The 15,386-nt window shown below is 52.9% G+C and overlaps 1 protein-coding gene across 1 annotated transcript; it reads left to right on the top strand.

Moving 5' to 3' along the window:
• Nucleotides 1–3,149: 3,149 nt before the first annotated feature.
• LOC122370987 (protein FAM43A-like) lies at nt 3,150–14,305 on the top strand. The gene is made up of 3 exons (XM_043347011.1): nt 3,150–3,165; nt 7,991–8,178; nt 12,913–14,305. The coding sequence occupies exons 1-3, from the start codon at nt 3,150–3,152 to the stop codon at nt 13,732–13,734; spliced, it is 1,026 nt and encodes a 341-aa protein (XP_043202946.1). The 3' UTR covers nt 13,735–14,305.
• The last annotated feature ends 1,081 nt before the right edge of the window (nt 14,306–15,386 follow it).

The raw sequence follows: 15,386 nt of genomic DNA, 5'->3' as shown, positions 1-15,386 counted from the left end.
CTCCCCCTCTCCCTCTCCCTCTCCCTCCCTCCCTCCCTGTTCACCTTGTTAAGTTATATGCAGGTAAAGATTATCATTATATTTACCCTTTGTGCTCTAGTTTATCCCAATAGATTTCATAAATGATGCAACATTTCTCTCCCATGCGGCTCTTAGGAAAGAACGCACTTAGTTTCGTTGGTCTCCCAGGTTGAGTATGCTCGACATTGCAGTGTGGCTTGTGACGTAACGCATCTTCTTGGAGATGTGTGCAATCAGCAAGTGTTTGCGTCCATAGTCCGGTATCTAAGCCACCTGTTGTGATGGACAGTTCTGCGGATATCTCTAGTAGTTCAAGGTTAATATTTCTGAGAACCTTTTTACATACATTATGACCGTCTACTGTTTGAAATTATTCTTTCGCCGAAATTCATTGGAAAAATAATTCATGCTCAACCGCTGGCATACTGTTTTCCCCAGGCTGTTTACAGTTATCGTATCAGCAAAGAAAGCCACGCGGACAATGTTTCATCATCTCTCTGACAAGCTCCCAACGTCACAGACGCGGATGTCCTCAGAGACATTTCGTGGCATTGCTGGATGCCGCTGCTAACTGATGCACTGTATATGACAACTGTGTTGAACGGTGTACTGATGGCTCCCAGGCCAGACTTATTTCTTGTATTTTCTCGTTTTGAACTCGCATTCCGAGTTCCGATTGTGCAATGTGCGCAGTGTAGAGCCGTTCCGCGCTTGCTTCTACGTCAAACGAACAAAAAGCGATCCAGTTTTTGTTTGACTTTCCATCCTGCGCAAATATCCTGCAGCAATTCTGCACGGTAGGTGCGATTTAACATTATATGTGGGGTTATTAGAGGCCATAGCCGGCCCTGGTCATTGCGCCTGCTATTAATCGTTTTGACAGCTTTGTTGTGGTCCCTATTTAGGGGTTGGTGGCCTGACGGCATTTTCTCACGATCTCCGCGTCAGCCGGAAGTAGAGCTGGGGAAGGGACTGTAAGGAGCGCCAGGTGGACTGCAAGCCGGGCGGTGCGGTGGCGGACCCTTTCCTGCCACCACTTATCATGCAAACTTGAATCGCACCCCTTCTAGTGAGTCAGTCGCTCAGGTATGGGAATGCCCCTATCATCATCATCATCATCATCATATTTATTTGACATCATTTGAGGACAAAACAAGGAGAACATATCTTCATAACATAACCGTGACACATGGAGATACAAACACAGCACGGCACAACAAAGTCACGTTTGCAAAGCACGGGCAGCTTTTTACATCAGGCGGACTAGGAGAATCAGTTTGGATGTATTGTTACAAGCAGCCTTACTAGCTGCCATGACTCGGCGCTGTTGCTGTCCATCAGCCAGCTGAGCGAGTCCGCAAGGCCACACTCGGGCCTGGGCGTGTGCACCCAGTCTCCGTGTATATGACCGCTGGCAGCCTCCAGTACCCTCATGAAGTTTCCCCCACATAGCGACATTAGATGGCACACAATAGAAGCAGATGTTTCCGCGAATCTCGCATTGGTCGCCAACTGGGCCAGGCTACTCACCAGCACACAACGGAGGCGGTGTTGGCCACGAAAAACGTTTTGAGTAGCGCGAAAAATAGACCGCCGAACGAGAGCTTGTACACTTGGGATGCGAAGTGCCGCCATTAGTGCGGAGTGGTGGGCAGTGCGCGGTAGGCGTAGCGCGCTTTTGACCGCCGAGACTTGCCAGCCTTCGAGGCGAGCAATATCTCCAGAGCTTAAAAAACAGACCTCACATCCATAAATCAGAACAGGAGCGACAATCATCCGCCATAGAAATGCCTTATCAACAGCGGAGAGGTGCTGATTAAACATGCCGGCCGGCGTTAGGCCAAAGAACGCACCCCTGCTCCGCTGAATTCGGGCAGTCACCTGATCGGCACCGTGTAGCTGGGAGCGCAGCTCAACACCCAAGTGTGTGGTTTCCTGTCGGTGCTTCAGGATCTGTCCACATAGCTGCCACTGAGGCGTCCGAGAGAGGAACTCGGCCCCGAATATAAAGCTGTGACTCTTGGTCAAACTTTGGTTCACATGTACAAAATCTATCCTCCACAACACTGAGAAGGAGGAGACGATATGAAGCATTGATTGAAGATCGCGTGCGCTACTCGACATAATCAGAATATCATCAGCATATGCAACTGCTGGGATGTGGTGGCCATACAGTGTGGCGCCCAAGCGACAGTCATCGAGCTGTTGGATGAGCGGGTATAGCTGTTGGATGAGCGGGTATGGCTGTTGGATGAGCGGGTATAGCTGTTGGATGAGCGGGTATATAACGCGGGTATAGCGGGTATAGAACGCTCCCTCCTATATCGGAGGGAGCGTTCAACATGCAAACTTACAGCCGGTAACTACATTGCTGTACCCTTTGTAGTAAGCTTCATGGTGAACGTATACGAATACGAAATAGGTAAACCCGTATCAGTCCGCAGTCAGCGGGGACTTTTCTCCACTCCTACAGGTGTGACCAGACGTCTATAGCAAGCAAAGGACAGTATCAAAAGTCACAGCTAGTTGGCGTATGTAACCAGCGTGTTTGACTGATTCACAGCAGGAAATTATTGGCCGCCCCGGGTAATTCCGCGCCGGGTCGCTCGCCCAACTCCCAGCTGTCTTTGTTGTCCGCCCTGCTGGCGGGCTTTGAGGCCAGGTTTCCGGCTGAGGGCGGTGTTCTCTCCGTGTTTGCGTCGCCTCGGTACCCGTGAGCTCACCACTCTACGACCGGCCTCCCTGTTGTTCTCGCGCCGTGCGGCCACCGTCATTAGACGGACTGCCTCAGGCGTCAGCGGTTGTCATGGTAACGGCGCCGCCACCGGTTACGACTCGTGGTTGCGATGGTACGCTGCGGAGTGCGGATGCACGTCCCTTGGACGAGTCTTTATAGGTTTGGGTCGCGCTTGGACATAATGGCCTGAAGAAAGCATCATTATGCTTCATCGGTATCGACCAGGTTTATTCAAATTGTGTTTACGATAGCATGCAGCAAAGTTAAGCTTCCATTTTGATAGTGTGTGAATAGCTCAGTAGCGCAATAGGTAACCTCTCTGGCTTATTTTCCAAAGGGCGCTTAATTGAACCGTCAGTGGAACTTCAATGCAGCAAGGGTCTTCAAAACAATGGGTGACCACTTAGGTGAGTTTATTGAAGGAGATATGCTGTAAGTGACTTTAATGTACACGTATAGGTGTAATAGAAGCTGTTGTAATCAAATTCAGCATCCAACATAAATTTACACCGGGTTATGGAGTTGTTCCCGACCGTGAAACAAATATTCCTGCATATTCCGTACATCCCTGAGACAGCGCGCCTTTGGGGTGAGAGGGGCGTTACCCAGCTCGCAGGGTGGCCTACGGTCGTATACCGGGCCACTTTCTCCCATCTGTGAGACAGCTGTTCGGCGCAGAATGGTCCGGTGGTCCTCCTCACCTCGCCTGTCCCCAGGCAGATCGTGCATGTGTTGTCTTCTCACGGTGTACTGATCCCTGTTGTTTCGTGATGGCCTGTTGGAAGTCGTGCGTAACTGAGCACCTCGTCACGACTCTGTGTCCCTCCTGCAGCTCGCCCTGTCCTGTGCCTCACGAGAACATCTCCGTCCCGTCAAATATCGTCCCATCTCATTCCCGTCGTCTTTTCTCGTTCCATTTATGTGTTCACGCCTGTATGTGTTTCAGCATGTGTCGATGTCCGTTTATCGAAAGTATCTGTACGCGTGAGTATATCTGTTCGTGTGTACGTGCGTGCGTGCGTGTGTGCGTGCGTGCGTGCGTGGCTGACGCCGTGAGGAGAGCGAGCGGTGGCCGTTTCAGGCCACTTGAGGGCAATGCACCCAAATGACACGAGTGCGATCCGTGTTTGCCTTGCTGTGGTTTATTAGCAAAGCGATAACGAAACAGCTTGAACACACTCGTGAAATGCTCTTATCATCTAAAATCGGTGTTCTAAATAAGCATAGCCTGATTTATTTAAATGGTAAACACGTATGTTCACAGAATCTCATACATATGCCTGTGGTTTTCTTGAAACTCTGAATGGCTCTTGTTGAGAAGACGTTGGCGTTCTTCACTGATCGTGAAGTACACTTAATGTTACATTCGCTTTGTCCGCCAAAAAATCTTAATTATGCATATTACTCATGCTTTTACATGTTCTAAGTTTTGCAAATTGTGAAGACATGACCTAAATTTCCCCTCAGAAAAGGTGTTGTGCAGTTATTTCGGTGAAATTTGAACTATTGAGTTAGACCCTACTGCTAATTGCAGTAGCGGCTATACCACACGGTCCCTGCGGTGGTTTTCCATTGTGACCTGGCAAATTAGAATGCGCAGGGTGCTGGCGATATCTTACGGACTAGACTATAAATGAAGTTGATTTATTTTCGGAGCTGAGTGATATCAATCCATTATGTGCCGGAAATTAATTTCCATTATTTTTGACACACGTTTCGTTTCAAGTTTCAATGTTCTCTAGAAAATGGTTTATTCTCGCCAATGCCATTACGAACTTTCTTGGCAAGGTTTTGGGCAGGAACGACAATTTCATTCAATTTAATCGGGGCGAGTTTTCTATTAATCCGAAGTGCTTGAATAGAACTCGTCAATGCACAGGCACCTATACTATTCCAAAGTATCTGCTAAGACTGGCGTGGGTCTATTTATCGCCCACTCAACCATTCACTCGAGGAACTCTTAGCAGCCTCCACCTTCAAACACACACACCCAATTGAATCAGCTATGCAATTGAGAATTCGAGACATACCCGCCCACTCGGAAACAGCGCAATGGCTCGCTCGAACGGCGGACGTTGCTGCCGCAGAGAAGTCGCCGGCTGTCGGCTGTCGGACATCGGCTGTCCTGTCTGACATCACTGGATCGCTCAGCGGACGGCAGTCGTTTCCGTGCCACCAGGCAGGGTGTCTCGTGGCCCAGTATCGCTCGCCCTGCGGTCGCTTCGGCCCTGGTGTCGTATCACCCGAGTCAAGGGCTTCCGGCTTAGCTGTGGGTGTTATTTTTAGAGGTGCTGAGTGGCTTATAGGGTCTCAGCGGAAGGGCAGGGGAGTAAGACAAATGCCTGAGTGTGTCGGCGTATAAAGTCAATCCTGTAAGACGCGAAAACGGTTTGTCGCATGTGACGTGAATTGATTGAAAAGAATGGCTGGGAGCATAGCGTATTATTTTGGAGGTTGATGGGCTTCTAGGAAATTGTTGAACAGGGTTGTTGGGGTTGGACAGTTATCGGTGGTTCGTGCCGGTTGTTGTTGTGGGCTGTGGCATGAGGCGTGAGGTAGTGTGGTTAGTGGATGACATATGCCAATGAGTGCAGACGCAGGGTGGATGACGAATTGATGGTAGACAGCAGACGGTGGATATATGGGGAGGGGTATAGGCGTTAGACTGCAGACGGTGGGGTTAGGCGTTGGGCTCCAGGTGATTGACATTGAACGGTAGACTGTGGCCGATAGCTCTCCCGGTCGGTCCTTGCCCTGTCTCTCGGATCGGCCCGTTCTCTCCGGGTTGGCCCGTGTCCGGTCAGGCGGGGTCGGATTGGCGGATCGGGCGGTAGATATAATGTCTGTATAAACAGAGTTCTAAATACATTGTGACGGTGGTCGCAGGTCGGGTGTAAACGGTAGACGCTGGGTGGCACCCTGTTGTAGACGGAAGGCCTCCACTGGGTCCGCCCGTGTCCGGTCGTAGTGGTGTCGGATCGGCGCCGTGACCCGGTGTGGAGCCGGGTCACCCGGTGGTGCCGATTATCACCGGTCGGGCGGGTCGGAGGCCAATGAACCGGAACCGCCCTGCGGCTCCGCTGCCGGTCGCAGTGGCTGATATGACAGGCTCGGTGGGTCAGGGAACAAGTATCGCGGTGGTTACTGGTTTGGCTGTTTATCGCCAGGATTGGAAAGTTTTCAGCTAAGTAAACAAGCAATTGAACGAGTATCAAACTGCTGTGATTAAAGAAAAAAGGAAAATTGGGCGAAAGCAAATCGTTAGGCGGCACGGGCGGACATCGATAGCAGCGCCTCTATCGGTCACTCGGAAAAGCTGGGCTGTAGGCGACGAAATACCGGCTGAGTTGTCACACGTTGAATAGGTTTATAGCCATCCGTCTTGTGAAAAAGTTGAACTTTTGCCTTTAATATTTCTTTAGGCAATTTTAGAAGTGTCTTCACATGGATTACAAAACCGTTTAGATTATTGTATTCACTTCAAGCCTTTCCTATTGTTCTTGATGATGCGGGAACTATTTATAATTAGTGTTTCCAGCTTAGTAAAAGAACATACTGTGCAAACGATGAAAAAAGCATAAATGGAAGATTTTAAATGCAATTTTCTCTAACAATTAATGGTAAATTCTCTACATATCAAAGAAAAGGTGCATGCTGGCTGATAATTTAAAGTTCTTGGGGCCAGTTGTTTTCTTCTTTTCTTACGTCGCCCCAATGGCCGCGAATACACTTGTGATAACGCCTATCGTAAGTTTGGACCACACATCTCTCTACACCTAGCCACGCATTCCACTTAAAACTAGCCGTGTAGATTAATTTGGTAGGGTTGTGTAATGCGTCGGGCCTGCCTTCGCTCTGAATGGTGGTGCGAGATTCGATTGTGTCCATCGTCTGTGATTTTGGTGTTATTGGGGTGCCGTGAGTTTGCTTGCATCATTTTGTCTAACCGCCTGGTTTCCACGCCTTTCCTCTTTCAATCGTCTGAATATTGACCATAACTATTACTCGCTCTAACAGCTGGTATTTTATTTCTCACACATTGAAACAATGACGGTGGCAAATTCGAGCACATCTCTGAACATCGTCAGATACTCTCTAAGCTGTCACAGCTGGCAACATGAATCATGCCAATCACCGTGATGGACAACTTTATCTTTTCATCGACATCACACCACGGTCGGTTTGGGCTCTCTGAACTCGGTCACACTCGAGGCGTGACCACGTGCAGCGCTCGTGGTGAGGTCGTGATGGGCTCTATCGAATTCACGCTGACTGGCACAGTGCCCCTGTGGATACCACGGGCACCGCCAGTTTCAGAGTATACTGGCAAAAATAGAGATGAAGTGAAACTTATTGATTGTTTTTTGGTAAAACCTCCTGCACCGATTAAGTGTAAAATCGTATCATTATAGACTAATGAGAGCATTTATGATAGTAAAACGAAGTGACTTATTGCAATGATCTTGTGAAGATTGCTGCAATGCACCATCATGCCGTTTTAATTGCTTTCATTAGTCTATATGCTGAGGCGGCATGTGGCATGTTGGTCGCCAAAAACGAGTTGCGCAGTACGCAATACAGAATTCAGCTGGCCTCTATGGGCTCCCTAATTTAATTCACGGGATGGCGAGGGCCGGATAGACCGAAAGGTCGGCAGACAGTGTCAAATGGGTTCGGCTGAAGGTGCACCATTGACCGGCAGCACGTGCAGCACGTGTGGCGCCGCGTGTATCACGTGCGACGAAAATTGGGCACGTGCGGGACTGCTGACTGCCTGTCTTTGAGCGTCAGCCTGGTAGCATAACGACTAGGTTAGTCGCGGGAGAAGCATGGTAAGTGGTAGACGTAGACGCTGTGAAGTGGACTGAAATCGAGCTCGTTTCGTTCGTGCTGAGAGGAGGCTGCCAGGAGAACCAGAAACCGGAACTCCTTGCCGTACAGTTCAACTATCAATGCTGAGATTTGCAAAATATTTGGTTAGATCATACCTCCTATTCATTGATGAATTACCTACGTAAACTTTGGATCATTTGACACAGCAAATATCGTTGATTGACAACGATGACCATGTGTCGAAATGATGTGCCAGCTCTCCGCATCGCTATCGGCTTCTTTGACCGACGTGGGGGCTCCTCATCCGTTTATTTATCTCCCCCATCATGCACCGTGAAACCTCGCTAATCCGGCCACACTCTTGGCGTCATTAACTGACCCTGCCCTCTTCTCCGGTAGGCGCCGGCAGCGTGGATAAGCCGCTGGCCACGCTCTGGAGAAACTACTGCCAGTCGACCAAACCGGACATCGAGATGCGCGTGACGGTGGCCGTCTCTGGCCTCAAGGCCACCACTCGGGAGCACGGCCTCACTGAGTACTGGAGCCACCGCATCACCTACGCGTTCGCACACCCCAGCTACCCGAAGGTGAGAGGAGATGAGTTACAGAGCTTTAAAGGGTATTGCTTTGAAGGATGACAGGTGGGCAGTGGGCTTGCGCTATGGAAAATGATCTTGTAACTAAAATGTCGGGTGTTTCATCCTCTACATGTTTGATATGGCCTTCGTTGACTTTCGGTCATTGGAGCACAATTGCCAGCATCGACGTTTCCTTTTTGGCTGTGGATATTTTATCCCGCTCTGGCGGAGCTCCTCTAAGGGTTGCTCGACTCTGCCCCGCGTCCGCCGCCGCTATCAGCGGCTTTGCCCTTCTGTCGGGCCTATCGTCTCGGTCTCTATCGGCTGGTTTGCCCGTCTGTCGTCTCTCTCTGGCACCTCGATGGGTTTGTCCATGTTCCGGTTCCGTGACAGCGCCAACAGAGCGCCGTGTATCCGGGAAGTGAGCCGCACTGATAGCCGACTCCGAACCCACCGCCCTCGGTACGGCGGAAACCGCAACATCACTGCGTATATGTGCAGCTAGCTGGAACCGAACGATATTGATGATACGTCCGTAATATGCGTCACTTTCCTCAATTGTGTCTGAACATGCGGTTGTCGCCGAATCTGCTGCGTAGATGTTTATTTATTGAGACAATATTACCGCATATATTACGGCGATTACTTCCGTCGAGCGCGAGTTTCGAGATAAGATCTGCCCCGCCTGCGGACCGCCCTGATGACAATGGTGGGGACGGGCGATATACAGGAAGTGATTTGGTGCGAGGACAGTACGGTGGTACCCGACTACCTGTGACGGCCGGTCGACCGCAGAGGATATGATCGGTGCCTGGTGTAATCAGGCGCTATTGAGGCATGAGTCATTCTTATCGACAGGTCTCTCCGCAGTTCTGCCTGAGTGGTCTGTGAAATAGATATTGACGGCCGCATGATGTAAGGCTTCAGCGGCGTCCTGAGCGTTAGCTCGCCTCTGAAAAATATAGAGACGGGAAGGATTATCGAAAAAGATTACCGAAAAAAGATAATCGGTATAGGATTATTTTTCAACAAAAATATATATGTTTAGCGTATATGTATACGCTTTTAATATAACTATAACAGCAAGTATGTCAAAAGGAGACACAAAACATTGTCGCCCTCATTCAGGAGCCACATCTCCCGTTCCGTCATTCCACGCAGGCAGTAAGCGGTGGTCAGCTGTTCCAACTCTGTCTCACAGAACTCAGCCAACTCCGTGGGAAACTCAGACAAATCCATGGGAAACTCAGTGAAACTCTGGGAATGTCCCCGCTACGCTCACAGGCAGCCGCAGCGGCCGGTCGGCGCGGGCGCAGATCGTTGTTTACAACTACGTTTACATGTTATAAACGCGGAAACCCTGTCTGTCTGGCCCTATTTCCCGTCTCCAGTTGAAAAGGTGGACAAGTTATTGAGAGTTATTAGGTTATTGGTAGCACAGCCACAGTGTATGTATTTACGTAAGATACGTGCTGCAACTGTACCTACTTGAAACGTGGATAGTGGTTCACGTGGCAAAGACACGGCGTTAATTGACGCATCGGTAGACGGTATTATCGACTTCTCGTTGGTGTTTTTCTGTGCCTTCGTCGACTTCAAGCGGATGTCATCAGGCTTTCCCTATGGTGGATACCTATGTATTATAGCGTACCTACGGATGCTTTAGCCTTCAACTCATCGAAATTGTTCACGTCTTTTACGGTTATTCTTTGTTGTGCTACCCTGGGAATCATGAAGGTTGTCTTGTACTCTTGCGGCACGAATCATGTCTTCCTTACTACATACATAACCGGACCCCCGCGATATCCCCGTTTGAACCGTGCTCACCAGCACTCTGTCATGACTTGCAGTTCACTGCCGTTGGTGCAGCTGCCTGAAGCCCATCGGGGCCGGTCCAGGACCACGCCCTTCGGCTCTGCCGTGCCGCGGGACGGCGGGGGCGGGCCGCGGGGGAAGCACGGGGGCGGCCACTGTGCGGACGGGGTCGCTCGTGACAAGTTCTGTGACCCGTTCGTGTATGAACTCGCTGCGATTATCGCGCTATGATCGCAGGTCAGGCCAGTGCCAACGGCCTAGCCCCGCCCCGTCTCGACCCGCCCAGGCACGACCTGTTCAGGAGCTGGTTTTCAGCGGCGGGGGGGGGGTCGGACGGAGCGGGGCAAGGGTGGGGCCTCAATCGGTGGACCATGGACTGACGATGCTTCGAAACAGCGGCGTAAGCTGCTGAATAGGCACAGTCTCACCTATCGCGAGTTTTGACTGCCGACTCGGTAACTTCCTACTCGGAGACTGACAGCCGAGGAGCCGTGTATCTCTGTTTTGGCTGGACTTGCCGGCTCTGAGCTGCTGCTGCGTTAGCTACTTCCGCCACTGTTCGCTCCAGCGTTATACCACATCCCCTCAGTGCTCAGTATGCTCACCTGCTGTCCCCTATCGCCGGTAACTACGCAGCAGTGGCGGCCGTCCGGGCCGGCGCCGCGGTCGCTGCGGTCACCTGACGGGCCGTCAGGTGACGGGCCGCTATCCGTCAGGCCGGATAGCGGCTCCTGTCGATCCATTCCTTATATGTCGGCGTCGAGACGCCTGTACGGGCGGAGACTGTCGGCAGAGCGGATCGGCCCGCCTACGGTCTCCTCTCAGGCAGAGGTGCGGTCATGTGCGGGAGCTGTGAAGGTCATCATCTGCCACCTCCGGCTGGGGAGGTGGTGTGGGTGTCACCGCGAGCGCATGACTTCCTGATTGAAATGGACCGGGGAGATGTTAGGATGGACTAGTTTGGGAAAAGTGTGTTGAAGAATGGCTCGCAGCTGTGAGAAGAATGATGTTAGAATGTGTTGTTCTCACCGGCTGTGACAGTTCTGTGAGAAGAATAGCACCTGTGACATCTACTTACACACAAAGGATACATCTCTGTAGGTCATCTCAGGGTCCGTGTGACTTTTTCTGACACGGTATTGTCTGTGAGTGTGATGTGACATACCGTGACCTTGTGACGTGTTGTGGCAACTCCCTATCACTACGCAAGACGTAACTTGCCCCGCGTTCGATGTCTCCCGGACGACAAAGATTCTAATGCCGTCCGGGCCCGAAATGGCGTTCGATGTCGCACGGACGGCAAAGATTCTACGTGACGTCACGTAGAATCTTCGTCGTCCGCGCAGAATCTTTTGAGCGTACTACGGTGGGCAGAGAGGCAATGATGGCGCGTATTTCAAAAGCGACGCAGCAGCTGTTTGCAGAAGTTGTTGACATTTGTGCGCGGTCTCTATGGAAACGTAAACTTGGGCCTTTTTCGAAACTGACGCACATTGTGCAAGTGGCGCACAAAATGGCCGGTCTCGTCGTCCGCCTGTGTGCTTCATCGAACGCAAAATAGAATATTCTGCGTAGAATGTTCTTCGTCCGGGGAGACATCGAACGCGGCCTTGGTCTCCGAGTGTCTGGATCGTCAATCTCATCAGTCGTTCTATACAGTAGATTCTGTGAGGTGCTTTCTGTGTTTCTTACGACGTCATTAGTGGACAGCTGCACGGTCTTTTTTTACGACGAGAGCAGCCTGTTTCGCTCACACATGAATAGTTCACTGACCGAGCCGGATAGGGGGTATCAGCGAAAGCTAAGAACGGCGTTTTGTACTCGCCATGCACACTGCACACCTCTGCAATCTGCCGTCAAACTTGGTGCATCCATTGCTCCATAGCGTGTGGCCACGCTCCAGCATATGGCTCGCTCCCAGCGAGAGCACCGGCCGGTCGGTGGACTGCCCGTGTTTGTATGTCCGTGTGTGCGGTTTCTCGCCCCGGGGCACCTGATCGCTGTAAAAACACGCGCCGGTGGGTCGGCCGCTCGGCCGTCCACTCCCAATTAGCTGGGGCGGGGAGGAGGGCGCCGGGAGTCGGCGGGGAGGAGGGCGCCGGGGAGTCGGCGGGGAGTCACGGTGGTGCGGTGAGCTGAGAGCGAGCCCCGCCGCAGCGCTGCGGCCGAGGCGGCGCCCGCGCCCAAGGTCAGAGCGGCGAGCAGGCCCGCTCGGCGCCACGCCACGGGCGATGGAGAGGCGAAATGCTCGTCCAGTGTCTGCCCACAGAGAGAAAACAACACGGCGCAGATTTCACTTTGGGTGGGACGAGTGGATTCTGATGGAGTTTGAAAGGGAATGACAGAAGGTTCTATGCTGCTGGAAATTCATTAGCGCGACGATTCCGCACAATAAAAGCGCCATTAAACTCCAGGAATGTCATTAGCGCGCTGTGATTACCGGCTCGTTTGCGTCAGCCGTGTGAGTTCCGTCAGCTGGGGTTCGGTGAATGTCAGACACGCCGTCTCACCGGCCGTTCACTCGCACAGTCCGTATCGATATGAGTGGACCAGTCACGTGAATGATGCAGACGGCCCATGATGTGCAGCTTTACCTGTCCAAAAACCTGCCCTTCACCCAGATCGTGTATTGCGGGGGAGCGATCGGTGCTGATGGATAACCTACCGTGAACTGAACGGACGCGTGACTCCTTAGTTCGTTACAAATGTTCAGATGTTGTGCTAAAAACAATGGTTATGGTCGAACACGTGACAATAAACGTCACTCATTTGGAAGTTTATTAGCTGCCTACTGTTTACAATTAGTGCGTTCAGGGAACCAGTCCTGGTCATGTGCCATGTTTTCACCCCTCCCCGTCCCTAATCGCCCTCATGGCAGCTCAAGTTGTGTGGCCGCTCACTGACGCCCTGTGTCCTCTGTGTTCCCAGGTGTTCTGCTGGGTGTACCGTCACGAGGGGCGCAAGATGAAGCCGGAGCTGCGCTGTCACGCGGTGCTCTGCTCCTCCGAGACCAAGGCGCGCCTGATGCAGCGTCTGCTCACCGAGCGACTGCACCAGGCGCTGGTCGAGTTCAGGAAGGAGAAGCAGCTGCGGCAGAACGCCCGGCTGTCCGTGGTCAGCGTGCTGTACCCGGCCGCCCCGCGGCGGAAGGTGGTGCTCACCAACGGTGGCGCCAACTACCGGCCGCCGCTCGAGCGCAGCAAGAGCGCGCCCAAGCTGGGCAGTATCGAGGAGGACCGGCTGGGCGAGGAGGCGGCGGACGCGGCGGCGGCGCGCGAGGCGGCCGCCCGCCGACCGCCGCCGGTCCCCTCCCTCGCCGAGATCGCCGAGGAGGAGGAGGAGGAGCGGACTCCCACAGCGCCGCGCTCCCCCCGACCCCGCGCCTTCAGCGAGCCGGCCGAGCCGCCGCCGGCCGTGTGCCGCCACCCGGCCGACCCGACCGCCACCCACGACCCGGCCGACGACTCGGACGCCGCCAGCGAGCACAGTGCCGCCAGTGTGCCCAGCGACCCGACCGGCGACAGCGACTGCGAGACCCTGGTGCTGGCCACCACGCCCGAGCAGTGCCGCGTGTACAGGATCACCGGCTCCGGCCGCTCGCCGCCGGACGCGGAGGACGCCTGTCACCGCCTGCAGGGCGTCGTCGACTTCGGCGCCCACTGGAACTCGACCGGCTGGGTGCGTGTGCCCGACGAGGACACTGCCAGTGACGAGAGCGGCTACTCAGAGGAGCCGCTCAAGGCCGAGTGACCGCGCACCGCGAGGCAGAGGACAGATCTAGTCAGGGCGCGCGGCGCAGAGTCGGCGGCGGGTCGCAGGCTCTCTGTGTAATGTGCTCACTGGCTGGAGGGTTCCACCGCTGCGGGACGCCGCGGCAGGTCGCCCGGCGCCGTCTGGCCGTCTCTGATATACTCACTGGCATGTGTTGCATATTTATTGTTGGTGTTTGGCTGCGCACGTGTCGCTGTTCGCCCCTCGTGTCTATGTGCCAAACGGCGAGCGGGGCCGGCCTGCTCCTCCCGGTCGACGGGGTGTCAGTCGCTGCCCAGCGGGCCCCTCCGGGCGCCGGGCGCCGCTCCATTGCGGTGTCTCTGTTCTGTTTGTCACTGTTGTTACGGCCGGCCTGGCCTGGTGGGGACCCAGTCTGTTCCGCCCCGGCCGGCGAGCGGTCGAGACACAACCCCACCCCGAGACCGGGCGATATATCCTGTCTGTGCTACTGTCTACTGATGGAATGTGATACGTGATCGCGTATGGTGTAGTACAAGTCCGTAACACATGTATTAAATATCATGAATAGTGAATAAATTGTATCAAAGCTGCTGAGATTGTCGCTGACCTACCGACAGATTAGACAAATGCTTGGGTATCTAGCTTCAATGTATAGTCGACTACAGAATGATGTTCCACTTTTACAGGCAATTATTTGCCTGGAGTGGTAGGCTGTGCCGCATCACACGGGCTGAGTTCACAAATTATAGCTTTGTCGCAATGCTCACAATCAACACGCTTAATCGCGTTATAAACGGCACAACTTAGCGTTCCGGTCAACTGATAGCTTCTGAGGAGTGGAACATCATTTTGTAGTCGACTATACACCGAAAGTCCGCGTAGAATTTAGCTTCGAACGTTTAAACGTATCCATACGGCGCAACTGGCTCACCGGCATTATTTGGTCTGGAACACGATTTCTGCCAGCGTATCACTAACCGAATGTTCGTCAGCATCATATTGCAAAAGCTGGAGCTGGACCACCAAGCTCTAGCCACCGTGTCGTTCCGGTTAGCTTCGGAGGGAGACGGTCGCACAATTCAGCTACGATTTACACGCATACACCAATAACAACCTGCACATATCGCCATTTCCGAGAATCTGAGATGGTAGACTGACCCGCAATGCACGAAGCGACTGTCAGCTGGGGAGAATCTGAGATGGTAGACTGACCCGCAATGCACGAAGTGACAGCGCGCTCGGGTAACGCTACGATTCGAAAACGGGAGCAAGGGCGGCGCCACCGTGGGGGCAGTGGGGGCAGACTGCCCCCACTGACAGGAGGCCGTAGGGGCAAGACTATGTTTTTGCCCCCACAAAATTTGGCTGATGTTGAAAAGGGAACACAAGACCGGTGCAACATTCATGATAGGCGGTTATAATAGTACGCCTGTTTTTGACGGTCCCCGTATCAAATGCATCAGCAGAACGTTCGTTTTCGGACCGTCTGTCACATATCTCCTACTCCCACTCATTATCCTACTCATTTTCATTTGCACCAGAAGGCTGCCCTCAAGCTTGACCTCGAGGAAGTTGAGAGGCAGTTTGTCAAAAGTCGGCCAGAGAAGAGATCACCTTGGGAACCCTTAGACTGATACTGAGCTCAGGGAGGTATGCAAAAATGTGATAGG

The sequence above is a fragment of the Amphibalanus amphitrite genome, unplaced genomic scaffold, assembly GCF_019059575.1.
Source record: "Amphibalanus amphitrite isolate SeventyFive unplaced genomic scaffold, NRLGWU_Aamphi_draft 001192F_arrow, whole genome shotgun sequence".
In the NCBI taxonomy this organism is placed as follows: Eukaryota; Metazoa; Arthropoda; class Thecostraca; order Balanomorpha; family Balanidae; genus Amphibalanus; species Amphibalanus amphitrite.
This window is presented reverse-complemented; position numbering and strand designations above follow the sequence as displayed.

Coding starts and splice junctions, on each gene's coding strand:
- LOC122370987 (XM_043347011.1), top strand. Junction 8,179..12,912: donor CACACCCCAGCTACCCGAAG/GTGAGAGGAGAT, acceptor CTGTGTTCCCAG/GTGTTCTGCTGGGTGTACCG.